Source organism: Oncorhynchus masou, chromosome 1, assembly GCF_036934945.1.
Source record: "Oncorhynchus masou masou isolate Uvic2021 chromosome 1, UVic_Omas_1.1, whole genome shotgun sequence".
Lineage (NCBI taxonomy): Eukaryota > Metazoa > Chordata > Actinopteri > Salmoniformes > Salmonidae > Oncorhynchus > Oncorhynchus masou.
The window spans coordinates 52,477,989-52,493,483 of NC_088212.1; the positions used below are offsets into that span (position 1 = coordinate 52,477,989).

At 41.1% G+C, this 15,495-nt stretch overlaps 1 protein-coding gene across 1 annotated transcript in view; it reads right to left on the bottom strand.

The window, feature by feature from the left end:
* Positions 1-14,988, bottom strand: part of tent2 (terminal nucleotidyltransferase 2) — a 37,673-nt gene extending 22,685 nt beyond the window's left edge. The window contains exons 1-11 of the mRNA XM_064974722.1: positions 14,809-14,988; positions 14,396-14,592; positions 7,555-7,668; positions 7,147-7,390; positions 6,846-6,960; positions 6,670-6,761; positions 5,650-5,713; positions 5,029-5,095; positions 4,602-4,678; positions 870-998; positions 698-741 (exon numbers count right to left, since the gene is read on the bottom strand). Coding sequence (XP_064830794.1) covers positions 698-741; positions 870-998; positions 4,602-4,678; positions 5,029-5,095; positions 5,650-5,713; positions 6,670-6,761; positions 6,846-6,960; positions 7,147-7,390; positions 7,555-7,668; positions 14,396-14,538 — 1,089 coding nt within the window. The 5' untranslated portion in view covers positions 14,539-14,592; positions 14,809-14,988. The remainder of the gene's footprint in view (positions 1-697; positions 742-869; positions 999-4,601; positions 4,679-5,028; positions 5,096-5,649; positions 5,714-6,669; positions 6,762-6,845; positions 6,961-7,146; positions 7,391-7,554; positions 7,669-14,395; positions 14,593-14,808) is intronic.
* Between the last annotated feature and the right edge of the window lie 507 nt (positions 14,989-15,495).

Below are 15,495 nucleotides of genomic sequence, written 5' to 3' on the forward strand. Positions count from 1 at the left end.
AGATTTTCCGCTCATAGGCTCTGTATCTGTACGCATGTGATAAACTTAACGACTACTGAAAATACACAAAGGCCAATTTAATTCCACAAAATTATGCTAATTAACATAAAAATGGGTCAGCATAATCGGTCAAATGTATTTACATCGACTGGTATTTCCATCATGGAATATGCTAAAAAGCATCATTTTTGCAATGGGATTATTTTTCTTTCCCCAGATAATTGGCCGGAGACAGTTTTATTTATCAGCTGTTCATGTGTTTTTTGGGGCACAAAACCGGCTATTGCCGGCTTACGGAAACCCTGCATCATATAGGGACAAAGACTCCTACACACAGTGGAAAGGAGGTGTCTGGGTGCTGGGAGAAACCGATATTCATTAGAACATTGGAGTCACAGGTTGAGTAATGTACCCAAATTCCTATTATACGTCAATAATTTATAATAAAAAAAGTATAAAATGTTTTGTCACATACATACAACGGATGGGTGCAGTGAAATGTATTGCTTGACATGGTCAGTAAAAACTACACTCTGTAACAAAAAAACATCTTTGCTTAGATTCAAGATAGTGTAGTTAGACAAATCATGGAAAGTAATGACATGTCGTTTTATTGGAATTGGTAGCCTAAAACGACTTAATAAACCTGTAATGTAGCCTGTTTTTGTCGTTTAAGAGTAAATGTAAATTTCCTTACTGGATATTCATTCTGCAGAGAGGGAATGACTGGTTCAGGCAAAGCTGTAAAGACAGAGACAGACACACGGGGTTAAACTGTGTAGTGGTTAACCTCGAAAAAGGAATGCCAGAGGTATATTGTAGTTGGTGCAGGACCATGATTGTGTGTGTGTGCGTGTGTTTACACTCACTCTGTAAGTAGTGTAGTACCATCAGTACTAGAGTGTAGCTGCTGAGTGTTCCTTTACTGGCGTCGTTTATCCTGTGATGTCTGGCCCACCTCTTTACCACCAAGATGATGGGACGCACACGCCGCTCAGCTATAGACACACCGAGCGAGAGACAAGAGGCTAGTACAGAATTGTAACATAGTGGGCACACATCCAGCACACAGTGTGTAACAGGGTTTGAAATACTCTCCTTATTGAAATGTGTGACTTTCACCCAAATAATCTGTTTTGATATTATTAATTTGTTGTGAGTGGAGTAATGTGGTAGTGCAGGTCTGTGGTTACTCTAGAACAGCATGTACAGTGCATTTGGAAAGTATTCAGACCCCTTGACCTTTTCTACATTTTGTTACATTACAGCCTTATTCTATAAGGGTATTGTGTGTAGATGTTTCTAATCAATCTACAGACAATACCCCATAATGACAAAGCAAAAACAGGTTATCATTTTTTTGCACATTTATTAAAAATAAAACACTGAAATGTCACACTTACATAAGTATTCAGACCCTTTACTCAGTAATTTGGCAGCAATTACAGCCTTGAGTCGTCTTGGGTATGATGCTACAAGCTTGGCTTCCTCTCAAGCTCTGTCAGGTTGGTTGGGGAGAGTCGCCGCACAACTATTTTCAGGTTTCTCCAGAGATGTTCCATATTGTTTAAGTCCGGCTCTGGCTGGGCCACTCAAGGACATTCAGAGACTTGTCTGGAAGCCACTCCTGCGCTGTCTTGGCTGTGTGCTTAGGGTCATTGTCCTGTTGGAAGGTGAACGTTCGCCCTAGTCTGAGATTATGTGCGCTCTGGAGCAGATTTTCATCAAGGATCTCTCTGCACTTTGCTCCGTTCATCTTTCCCTTGATCCTGACTAGTCTCCCAGTCCCTCCCGCTGAAAAACATCCCGAAGCATGATGCTGCCAACACCATTCTTCAGCATAGGGATGAATACAGGTTTCCTCCAGACGTGACGCTTGGCATTAAGGTCAAAGTGTTAAATCTTGGTTTCATCAGACCAGGGAGTCTTTAGTTGCCTTTTGGCTAACTCCAAGCGGGCTGTCATGTGCCTTTTACTGAGGAGATGCTTCCGTCTGGCCACTGTACCATAAGGCCTGATTGGTGGAGTGCTGCAGAGATGGTTGTCCTTCTGGAAGGTTCTCCCATCTCCACAGAGGAAATCTAGAGCTCTGTCAGACTGACCATCAGGTTCTTGGTCATCTCCCCGACCAAGGCCCTTCTCCCCCGATTGCTCAGTTTGGCCGGGTGGCCAGATCTAGGAAGAGTCTTGGTGGATCCAAACATCTTCCATTTAAGAAGGATGGAGGCCACTGTGTTCTTGGGGACCTTCAATAATGCAGAAATGTTTTGGTACCCTTCCCCAGATCTGTGCCAACACAATCCTGTCTCGGAGCTCCTTCGACCTCATGGCTTGGGTTTTGCTCTGACATGCACTGTCAACTGTAGGACCTTATATAAACAGGTGTGTGCCTTTCCAAATAATGTCCAATCAATTGAAATTACCACAGGTGGACTCCAATCAAGTTGTAGAAATATCGAGGATGATCAATGGAAACAGGATGTACCTGAGCTCAATTTCGAGTCTCATAGCAAAGGGTCTGCATAGCGGAAAGGGGGATACCTAGAAGTTGTACAACTGAATGCATTCAACTGAAATGTGTCTTCTGCATTTAACCCAACCCCTCTGAATCACAGAGGTTTGGGGGGGGCTGCAATAATTGACATCCACGTCTTCTGCCCCCTTGCTCAGGGGGAGAACGACAGATTTTGACCTTGTCAGCTTGGGGACTCATCAATCCAGCAAGCTTTCGGTTACTGGCACAATGATCTAACCACTAGGCTACCTGCCGCCCCTTACAGTATACTTACAGTACCCGTAAAAAGTTTGGACACAGCTACTCATACCAGGGGTTTTCTTTATTTTTACTATTTTCTACATTGGAGAATAATAGTGAAGACATCAAAACTACAAAATAACAAATAAGGAATCATGTAGTAACCAAAAAAGCGTTAAACAAATCAAAATATATTTATATTTGAGATTCTTCAAAGTAGCCACCCTTTGCCGTGATGATGGCTTTGCAAACTCTTGGCATTCTTTCAACCAGCTTCATGAGGTAGTCAAATGGAATGCATTTCATTAAACAGGTGTGCCTTGTTAAAAGGTCATTTGTGGAAGTTCTATCTTTCTTAATGAGTTTGAGCCAATCAGTTGTGCTGTGACAAGGCAGGGGTGGTATTCAGAACATAGCCCTATTTGGTAAAAGACCAAGTCCATATGAATGCTCAAATAACCAAAGAGAAAGGACAGTCCATCATTACATGAATTTCAAGAACTTTGAACGTTTCTTCAAGCGCAGTCGTAAAAACCATCAAGCACTATGGTGAAACTGGGTCTCATGAGGACCATCACAGGAAAAGTAGACCCTCTGCTACAGAGGATAAGTTCATTAGAGTTACCAGTCTCAGAAATTGCAGCCCAAATAAATGCTTCACAGAGTTCAAGTAACAGACATCTCAACATCAAGAGTTCAGAGGAGACGGTGAATCAGGCCTTCATAGTCAAATTGCTGCAAAGAAACCACTACTAAGGACACCAATAAGAAGAGACTTGCCTGGGCCAAGAAACAAGGGCAATGGACATTAGACCAGTGGAAATCTGTCCTTTGGTCTGATGAGTCCAAATTTGAGATATTTTGGATCCAACCGCCGTGTCTTTGTGAGACACAGAGTAGGTGAACAGATAATCTCTGCATGTGTGGTTCCCACAGTGAAGCATGGAGAAGCAGGTGTGATGGTGCTTTGCTGGTGACACTGTCAGGGATATATTTAGAATTCAAAGCACTTAACCAGCATGGCTACCACAGCATTCTAAAGCGATACGCCATCTCATCTGGTTTGCCTTAGTGGGACTATAATTTGTTTTTCTAACAGGACAATGAACCAAAACACACATCCAGGCTGTGTAAGGGCTATTTGACCAATAAGGAGAGTGATGGAGTGCTGCATCAGATGACTTGGCCTCCACAATCACCAGACCTCAACCCAACTGAGATGGTTTGGGATGAGTTGGACCGCAGAAAGAAGGAACATCAGCCAACAGGTGCTCAGCATATGTGGGAACTCCTTCAAGACTGTTGGAAAAGCATGAAGCTGGTTGAGAGAATGCCAAGATTGTGCAAAGCTGTCATCAAGGCAAAGGGTGGCTCCATTGAACAATCTAAAATATAGTTTGATTTGTTTAACACGTTTTTGGTTACTACATGATTCCATATCTGTGTTATTTCATAGTTCTGAATATAGTAAAAATAAAGAAGAACCCTTGAATGAGTAGGTGTCCAAATTTTTGACTGGTACTGTATGTAAATAAGGTATCTGTTTTTTATTTTTAATACATTTGCAATGGGGTATTGTGTGTGGATTGATGAGGGGGGAAAAAATGTATTTAACCAATTTTAGAATAAGACTGCGTGTAACGTAACAAAACGTGGAAAAAGGTAAGGGAATGCACTGTAAAAAGAAAGGAGAATAGCCACACTGCTTAGATCCCCAGTTTTAATGTCAACCACATGCACAAACTAATGATTTAGTTTAACCAGTAGCCAATAGCTGGAAGAGGGTGAAAGGTGAGTGGTGACAGTTAAGCAGTGGTGGGTGTGGGTGTTATGTGTGTGACCTAACCGTAGGCGTAACTCCTCAGCAAGAAGGTGTTTCTGATCCCTACAGTGTTGTTTACGTTCAGATCAAACTCGACTCCACTAGAGAAAGAGAGAGGAAGAGATAAATACATTTTTTTATTGAGGTTTGATATAGTCCATTGCCCATGCACTGTTCTACTGTGGACCATTAGTAACATGTACATATTTCTGTCTGTAAAGAAATGTTTGATGCACAGCCGTATTGTGTGAAGGAGGACCTATACGCTTATACCCAGTCAGCCAGAAAAATATTGGCTTCACCTCAAGAGTCTGGTTGTTCACAAGGTTTCTACTCTTCCTCTCAAGGAGTCTTTCCTTGCCAGTGTTGCCTCTGCCTGCTAAGCCTAAATGTGTTTATGAAAATCAAAAAGACAAATAAAATGTGATTGATTGATACATTTTCCACCCACCTGACTTTGTCTCTGAATTTGAGGATGGGGACCTTGGCACGGATCAGCTGCGGTCTCTCTATGTACGCTGTGGACCAGAACATACACATATTCCTCAACTCCACAAGACCTTGCACACATATTTTCGTTACTATGACTACCTAAAGTGAACACCATTGTGTGTGTTTAGTTTACCTACATCTCTATATATATCAATCACTCCGGCTTCACCAGGGAACTAGAGCCCTCTAGAGGCCACTGAGGATAAATACAGCTGCTCCTTATCATTAATACACAAACTCATGGAACAAGATGGGCCAAGCCCACCAATCTGACAGGTGAAAGCAATATGGTGTAAACAATAAAGCAGAACCTTATACAGTACCAGTCAAAAGTTAACACGTTTTTGGTTACTAAATGATTCCATATGTGATAGTTCTGATGTCTTCACTATTATTCTACAATGTAGAACATTGTAAAAATAAAGAAGAACCCTTGAATGAGTAGGTGTGTCCAAACTTTTGACTGGTACTGTACTAGTATTCATAATGGATTGGAGAAAGGGAGAGGAAACAAGGAAGCTGATGAAGAGTATTGAGAGACAAAGCTGAAATGTGCTTAAACAGCAGCGGTAGTACTCACAGAGTCTGTAGAAGAGCTGCTGAATGAGACTGAGTACATACACAGCATCATTCCTCTGATCCACCTGACAGAGACACAGACAGGGTCAATGGGCATTATATTCACAGAAAGATAGACGGGTTAGCTGATAGTCGCAAAAACGATGCGCACGCTTCAATGGGGCAAAGGTCTGTGTGTTGTTGTGATTCTAGACGGTCAGATAGCTAGCAACAATGACAAGAAGCTGCCATGTTGCGAACTGTAGGTGGCTCGTTTCACAATGTCTTGTTTTGAGGTGTTTTGACTGATATCACGTCTTTGCTAATATGGCTGTGTGTCTGTAGCTAGGTTTCCAACCAATTGGCGACAGATCTTCAAGTAATTTTTTCAAAGAATCTGCATAAAAACCATATGTGCATTTTACCACGAGGTGTGTTTCCATCAAAAACTGTGTGTGAGGACATAGTGCACATTAAAAACACTTTTGCGCTTAAGTTCCCATGTACCAGCAAATGTGCCCAATCTGGTTTTGGCGCATGCTTTTTAGAGAAGAGTTCGCTGATAATGTGGACAGGGTAGGTTATATGACAAGATAGGCTAAGAGCAAGATCATTATATTTGATAAAGCACCGATCATCATGTCACCAGCATTCAAATAATAGCCTACCCTCGATATTTATTGGAAATTTCATCATAACTTGTTTAATCTGCCTATAAACTCATGCTTTTCCACATTGTGGTGATAGGCCTACAACATAACATATTTACTTCCAAGTTTACCTCAAAATTATGGTTATTATATCAACATTTGCACATAAAGGTGTTTCCACCACAATTGTCGCATACTCAATTTCACGACAAAAAGATTATCCACCCTTGTCCAGCGTATTTTGTGTTGTTGACATTAGGAAATTTTACCCACAAATTTCCTGTTTCCACCAGGCCTGCTGTGACTTTTTTTATGCTTCGGGTAATTCATCCGCATTAAATGGTTGGATGGAGATCTGGTTTGGGTCTGTTACAAGTAATTGACACACTCACTGGTGCTGCTTGGATGACCAAACAGAGGTCAGCGTCACTGTTCCTGCTGCCGAAACCACTCAGAGAAGAACCAGCCAGGTACAACCTCACCACTGAGAGAGAGAGAGAGAGGGGGGGGGGGTGTAGAGAATTATGACAGTAGGATGATTTAGTGTGTGTCTATGTGTGTTACATACATGGGAAGAGTCTCTGGATCTCTCTCTGTAGTTGAGCTCTGCACAGCTCCTTCCTCTCCAGGTCAGTCGACTGCTGCTGGCATGCCTCAAAAAGCTCCACCATCTGACCACTCAGCTGAGAGACATAACAACTCACAGCATTTGTGCTGATACACACATGGGCTTTCCCACTGGGACTTGTTTTCCCATCATCTCTATTTGTTTGTGTATATCCATGTGAACGTGAATGTAAACGCCCGGGTTGGATAAAAAGAAAACCGCTACACATAATATGTATTATTATCATGATCCTGAGGCTTACCTTGTCCTTGGCATAAGCCTGCAGTGAGCTACGAGGGTTCTCTCCCCACAGGGGGGGCATCCGTGGGGCAGACGGTTGGGGGCTGAGAGGGGAGTGCTGGATTAGGGTAGACTGTGTTTCCCTGGGGCCAGGGCGGGATACAGAGGGAGAGGAGCCGACAGCAGGAGGACTGCCATAATGGGGGACAGGGGAACTGAAGTGCTGCCTCTTTAAATTATACGGGCTGTGGTCTCCACTGTGCCTCCTAGTATACAAAGGGAGAAGACACAGGAGCACACACAGGAGAGGAAGATTCACACACACACTTTAGGAAACTGCAACATTTCAGGTCTAATGTTTGGAAATGGTACCTGTGCTAATGAAATAGGGCAGGTAGAAGAAAACAGAGAAAGAATAAAGAAGCCTTACTTCCTCCCGATGGCCAGTGCAGATGCATGAGGACCAGGTGGGGTGCTGGGACTTGGCTTCCAATCATATAGAGGAATATCTGAAGGACCTGCAGTCAGGGACCGACCATGGAAACTACACACACAGTGAGAATAGGCTAACACACCAGCATGAAATATCTCAGTAGTTGATAAACAGAGCAAAGAGATCAAGTACATACAAGTAGCCATACAGACTAAAGAGAATACATTTGACTCTGTATTGCTTGCGCACATATGGCACGAATGCAGGATCAATTTTCACAAGGTTAGGAAAAGAGAAGTGATTTGTCGGCTGAGGAAACAGGAAAAGTAGTCTGCAGCAGACCCAGGTTTGGAAAGTCTTTGATAATACTTTAGGGTCTTTCCATGTAATTTCAGCATGTCATGACACCCACCATCTCAGATAGTTCCCAAAATCGTTTTTGTAGTAAAAAAACAGATAAGATTAGCATTCCTGCAACATTTTGTTGAAATATAATTAGATCCCTGAGAAATGTTTCTAATTGATTTCAGACAAATTGTGCATTTTAAATTTTATGAATCATTTAATATTCAATAAATATAGTAGATGAAATCTGATTTGGACCCCAAAATATTCTAACAATGTGTGAAACATGAGGATTCCAAAGAAATTGTCAAAAGCCACACACAGACCACCCACACCAATCCCAACCCAACAAGTTTGACAAGTAGTATGGAGCTGCGGCTCAGTGAATTTGTGATAGTTTTTTTTACCCTGTTCAGAGAAATTAGTCATTGAAGTTGTTAGGTTTATGTCCCATCTTACATCCTGATATTACCAGATTCTGACAGGAAGATGGGGCTGTTCCTGGTATTCTGTGATTAATTTTAAAATAACCCACCACCACTCAATGGTTCATCCAAAGTACAAAATTACATATTGGTTCCCTTAACCTGTAAACCAGGATTCCCCAACTGGCTGCCCGCAGGATTCTATTTGCCCCCCATTATATTGGTTTGGGCTTCTTGCAGTCAATTAGCAGTTTACATATTATTTGTAATTATGTTGCAGCCCCCTGACCATATGCTCAACAACAAAAAATAAAAAATGTCCCGCAGCTGAATCTAGTTGATGATCCCTGCTGTAAGCAGTGTATAGACAAGGTACAACAGCAACCCATGCTTTGGTTTACCTGCAGTGATGCAAACTGGTGAGGGTCCAAAAAGGTGACAAAATGGTATTTTTATCATTTGCATCTTTTCAGAAAATAACAAGTACATATTTGAACAATCTCAATAGTCAGGAAACATGTTTATGGTAGGCTGGCATTGCTTAACTGATGATGTGGGTCGGAAAATTATGTTTTGGTTATTTAGATCTCCGGTCGCCTTTTGTTTCCTGTATATGTTTACTGTTACAGGGAATTGTTTCTCGGCCATCATTGAAAATAAGAATTTGTTCTTAACTGACTTGCCGAGTTAAATAAAGGTATAATAAATAAATAAATAACGTAACTAGCCTAAATATATACTGAACTAAAATATAAACGCTACATGCAACAATTTAAGATTTTAATTAGTTACAGTTCTTCATGTGACAAAAATCAGTCAATTGAAATAAATACATTTGGCCATAATCTATGGATTTGACATTACTGGGAATGCAGATATGCATCTGTTGGTCACAGATACCTTAAAGAAATGGACCTCAGGATCTCGTCATTGTATTTTTGTGCATTAAAATTCCCATCGATAAAATGCAATTGTGTTTATTGTTCATAACATATGCCTGCCCATACCATAATCCCACCATGTGGAGCAAACCGCTTGCCGACACGATGCCATATACAGTTGAAGAAGTCGGGAAGTTTACATACACTTAGGTTGGAGTCATTAAAACTAGATTTTCAACCACTCCACAAATTTCTTGTTAACAAACTATAGTTTTGGCAAGTCAGTTAGGACATCTACTTTGTGATTGACACAAATCCATTTTTCCAACAATTGTTTACAGACAGATTTTTTTCCACTTATAATTCACTGTATCACAATTCCAGTGGGTCAGAAGTTTATATACACTAAGTTGACTGTGCCTTTAAACAGCTTGGAAAATTCCAGAAAATGATGTAATGTCTTTAGAAGCTTCTGATAGGCTAATTGACATCATTTGAGTCAATTGGAGGTGTACCTGCAGATGTATTTCAAGGCCTACCTTCAAGCTCAGTACCTCTTTGCTTGACATAATGGGAAAATCCAAATAAATCAGCCAAGACCTCAGAAATAAAATTGTGGACCTCCACAAGTCTGGTTCATCCTTGGGAGCAATTTCCAAACGCCTGAAGGTACCACGTTCATTTGCACAAACAATAGTACGCAAGTATAAACACCATGGGACCACGCAGCCATCATACCGCTCAGAAAGCATACGCGTTCTGTCTCCTAGAGATGAAAGTACATTAGTGTGAAAAGCGCAAATCAATCCCAGAACAACAGCAAAGGACCTTGTGAAGATGCTGGAGGAAACCGGTACAAAAGTATCTATATCCACAGTAAAACAAGTCCTATATATCCACATAACCTGAAAGGCAGCTCAGCAAGGAAGAAGCCACTGCTTCATAACCACCATAAAAAAGCCAGACAACGGTTTGCAACTGCACATGGGGACAAAGATCGCACTTTTTGGAGAAATGTCCTCTGGTCTGATATAACAAAAATAGAACTGCTTGGCCATAATGACAATCGTTATGTTTGGAGGAAAACGGGTGAAGATTGCAAGCCGAAGACACCATCCCAACCGTGAAGCACAGGGGTGGCAGCATCATGTTGTGGGGGTGCATGGCTGCAGGAGGGACTGCTGCACTTCACAAAATACATGGCATCATGAGAAAAGAAAATTATGTGGATACATTGAAGCAACATCTCAAGACATCAGTCAGGAAGTTAAAGCTTGTTTGCAAATGGGTCTTCCAAATGGGCAATGACCCAAAGCATACTTCCAAAGATGTAGTAAAATGGCTTAAGGACAACAAAGTAAAGGTATTGGAGTGGCCATCACAAATCCCTGACCTCAATCCCGTAGAAAATGTGTGGGCAAAACTGAAAAAGGGTGTGCGAGCAAGGAGGCCTACAAACCTGACTCAGTTACACCAGCTCTGTCAGGAGAAATGGGCCAAAATTCACCTCAACTTATTGTGGGAAGCTTGTGGAAGGCTGCCCGAAACGTTTGACCCAAGTTAAACAATTTAAAGGCAATGCTACCAAATACTAATTGTGTGTATGTAAACTTCTGACCCACTGGGAATGTGATGAAAGAAATAAAAGCTGAAATAAATCACTCTACTATTATTCTGACATTTCACATTCTTAAAATAAAGTGGTGATCCTAACTGACCTAAGACAGTGAATATTTACTAGGATTAAATGTCAGGAATTGTGAAATACTGAGTTTAAATGTATTTGGCGAAGGTGTATGTAAACTTCCGACTTCAACTGTGTGTCCACCTCACTTTAGCACTTTTCTTCACTCCAAAAATGGTGTTGAACCACTCAGTACCAGTAGTCTGAAGCCTCTGCTCCTGTGTTGCAGGAAGTGCTCTGTTTAACCATCTAGTTGCACTTTACCAGACTGCACACATATCACAACTCAACACTCCTGCTGCACCACCAATCCACAGCTGCACAGAGACAGAACTGCGTTGCCACAAACCAAGAACACTATCAGTAGGTCTATGTTACACAGCATTTTGTAATAGTCCTTATTTTTCAGGTTGTGAAGCCTGGCCCGGTTGATGGGATAGAGTTGTGAAAACCAACCAATTCAAGTGCTGATGGAACAAGGTAAGATTAGAGACATGTCCAGCTGAAAAGCTTTAAGAACAGTGGCATAAGTCTTTAAAATGTAATATAAAATGTTAGGAAGAAAGGCTGGGAGGTAAAAACTCTAGCGATCTGTATCTGTGTTAATTGACGCTTTCAGCCTAGCGCTCTTTATCTAGACAGGTTCCAGCAGTAATGAGTGGTAAAACATAAAACATGGTCATACCCAAAATCATCTCACACATACAGTGCCTTGCGAAAGTATTCGGCCCCCTTGAACTTTGCGACCTTTTGCCACATTTCAGGCTTCAAACATGAAGATATAAAACCTTATTTTTTTGTGAAGAATCAACAACAAGTGGGACACAATCATGAAGTGGAATGACATTTATTGGATATTTCAAACTTTTTTAACAAATCAAAAACTGAAAAATTGGGCGTGCAAAATTATTCAGCCCCTTTACTTTCAGTGCAGCAAACTCTCTCCAGAAGTTCAGTGAGGATCTCTGAATGATCCAATGTTGACCTAAATGACTAATGATGATAAATACAATCCACCTGTGTGTAATCAAGTCTCCGTATAAATGCACCTGCACTGTGATAGTCTCAGAGGTCCGTTAAAAGCGCAGAGAGCATCATGAAGAACAAGGAACACACCAGGCAGGTCCGAGATACTGTTGTGAAGAAGTTTAAAGCCGGATTTGGATACAAAAAGATTTCCCAAGCTGTAAACATCCCAAGGAGCACTGTGCAAGCGATAATATTGAAATGGAAGGAGTATCAGAGCACTGCAAATCTACCAAGACCTGGCCGTCCCTCTAAACTTTCAGCTCATACAAGGAGAAGACTGATCAGAGATGCAGCCAAGAGGCCCATGATCACTCTGGATGAACTGCAGAGATCTACAGCTGAGGTGGGAGACTCTGTCCATAGGACAACAATCAGTCGTATATTGCACAAATCTGGCCTTTATGGAAGAGTGGCAAGAAGAAAGTCATTTCTTAAAGATATCCATAAAAAGTGTCGTTTAAAGTTTGCCACAAGCCACCTGGGAGACACACCAAACATGTGGAAGAAGGTGCTCTGGTCAGATGAAACCAAAATTGAACTTTTTGGCAACAATGCAAAACGTTATGTTTGGCGTAAAAGCAACACAGCTCATCACCCTGACCACACCATCCCCACTGTCAAACATGATGGTGGCAGCATCATGGTTTGGGCCTGCTTTTCTTCAGCAGGGACAGGGAAGATGGTTAAAATTGATGGGAAGATGGATGGAGCCAAATACAGGACCATTCTGGAAGAAAACCTGATGGAGTCTGCAAAAGACCTGAGACTGGGACGGAGATTTGTCTTCCAACAAGACAATGATCCAAAACATAAAGCAAAATCTACAATGGAATGGTTCAAAAATAAACATATCCAGGTGTTAGAATGGCCAAGTCAAAGTCCAGACCTGAATCCAATCGAGAATCTGTGGAAAGAACTGAAAACTGCTGTTCAAATGCTCTCCATCCAACCTCACTGAGCTCGAGCTGTTTTGCAAGGAGGAATGGGAAAAAAATTCAGTCTCTCGATGTGCAAAACTGATAGAGACATACCCCAAGCGACTTACAGCTGTAATCGCAGCAAAAGGTGGCGCTACAAAGTATTAACTTAAGGGGGCTGAATAATTTTGCACGCACAATTTTTCAGTTTTTGATTTGTTAAAAACGTTTGAAATATCCAATAAATGTCGTTCCACTTCATGATTGTGTCCCACTTGTTGTTGATTCTTCACAAAAAAATACAGTTTTATATCTTTATGTTTGAAGCCTGAAATGTGGCAAAAGGTCGCAAAGTTCAAGGGGGCCGAATACTTTCGCAAGGCACTGTACATAGTGGGAGCTACTGTGCATCTCTCCTACTTTCATGATGTGTGTACTAGTTAAATCATTTGTCAAGATGCAAAACCGTGCGTCTTTGGAAGGTAAAAGTTTGTCGTGAGGAGGTAGGAAGGGGGCATTATTCATGGTCACAACCAGGGAAAGCCTTGAAATCTTTGTCAGAGCCTAACAGGTCCATCGTCAAGTCCATCGTTCATAGCCGCAAAACAGCTCAACCCGTAGCCAATGGTCTTCACTAATATTCTACAATGTAGAGAATAGTAAAAATAAAGGTGTCTCCAAACTTTGACTGGTACTGTACATACACACACATACATTACACACAGGCTGTAACATAACAGAATAGTTTCTGAATGTACTGTGTGCAGGAAAATAAAAGGCAAGTGATGTATCGGAAATTGTGTAATGGCATTAAAATATTATCATATAATTATAAATAGTTTATACACGTTTTATACATATGTTCTGTATACATAGCCTCTAAAATATACATAAAAAGATAATATGTCTCAGATTTTGTTTCCTTTTAAAGCTGTTAGTGTTATTATATGATACAATATCAGTACTTGTTGCATTTAGAACTAATCTAAGTCCTATCATCAACTGATTTGAGCCAGTGTATGGCTTTGGATTGTTTGAATGAAATGTTGGTATATTGGCATTTAATTTGAAAAATGTATGGAATCATTCTCTAAAACGGATTGGCTAGCTAACACACAGAGTGCAGATACATTCTTCACATTCATTGTTTTACAAAACAACTTATCACTGCACTGGCAAACCATGGTCGACCAACTCCCTGACCAACATGGCTGACCTTTGGACCATCATAATGGAGGTTTATATCCTTTCTAGTATACTAAATCCTAATTCAATGGGCACCGTATTGTCCCATGAGTTTGCGGGGCTAGCCCATCATGCACAGCAGTGTTTTTGTTACTCTCTTTGTGCACATGCTACAGGGGGCTCGAGAACAATGACCTTGTACACAATTTCGAGGACACTTTTAGACTCTTGAGCACTGCTTTCAGAACTACCGGCTTAAAAGTATACAAAACCTCTGTTCAATTTCTTTAAAAACGTGTTCTCTTTAGTCTATATGGACATACATACATAGAAAGACCCACCCAGCAACATTATTCCATGGGATTGCCTTACTTTGTATTAGCGATGTTTCGTGGAGCCTCAGCTAGTTGCTGGTGATGTTGAAGAAAGGCCTGAGGTAGCGGGTAGAGTCCATTACCGTGCCCGTTTTTGGAGTTGTAGGGCGGGCATCCCGCTGGCGCAGCGCTGGGGTACATGTTGCTGCTCACGGAGGTCCAACATCAACTGTGCCTCGGTGTATCGGTCTCAGGCTAGATGAAGAACCAAGAAACAACGCCAAGATCTTAGCCAGCAGTCCTAAATATTTTTATCATTTAGCTAGCAAGCTAGTTATGCTAAGTTAGGTGACGTTAGCTAGCTAGTAAGCTAACGTTAGCAGTTTCACTTGTTAGTCTGTTTTTGAGTCTCTGCATCAACATCATCTGTTAGGCTGGAGAAAAAAATAATTGCAGTAAAAACATGTTTACTTTGGAGATTCGTAGTTTGCTCGTCAATAGCTCTCGTGCAGAAGGTCCTAGGATGATGACTGATATATAGAATCAAATGATGGTATAGAGCTAGGTAAACCCTTTGTGTTTACCGATATTCAAACTCTTCCCTTAACAGAGACAAAAAGAAGGCAATACGATGTTGTCTTGGCCTCTGGTGATTTAGGGACCATCGTAAAAGTGCACTACCGGTAATTGCGTGTAAACTACAAAAATGTTTACATATTCATATTCAGAAGGGTTAAACCTGTATGAAGATTGCACACTGCATGGCACCTCCAGTCACTGAAGGGCCCAGCATTTGTATTATTTACCTCTAGCTACCAAGGGGGCAACATTTGACCCATTTACAAGGAAGCTTCCTATCTAGGTGAAATGGAGATGTAAAACCACATAATGTGAAGTCACTGACCTTCCTCATCTATGCTATATTAATGATATTTTCAGGTCATTACTTCCCTGATTTTACAGCCATATTTCTTGTGATAGGTCTGTATTTCAATACCTTCCTATCAATATAAGCTACAGATTTAGAAACAAGTGTGGTGGGTTCATTTACAGCTCTTTCAAAATTATTCCCCTTTGATTTTGTACAAATATTTATCCTATTATTATTATTTGTTCACGTACAGATCTCATTTTCTTTAGCTCTATCCAGATGGTTTT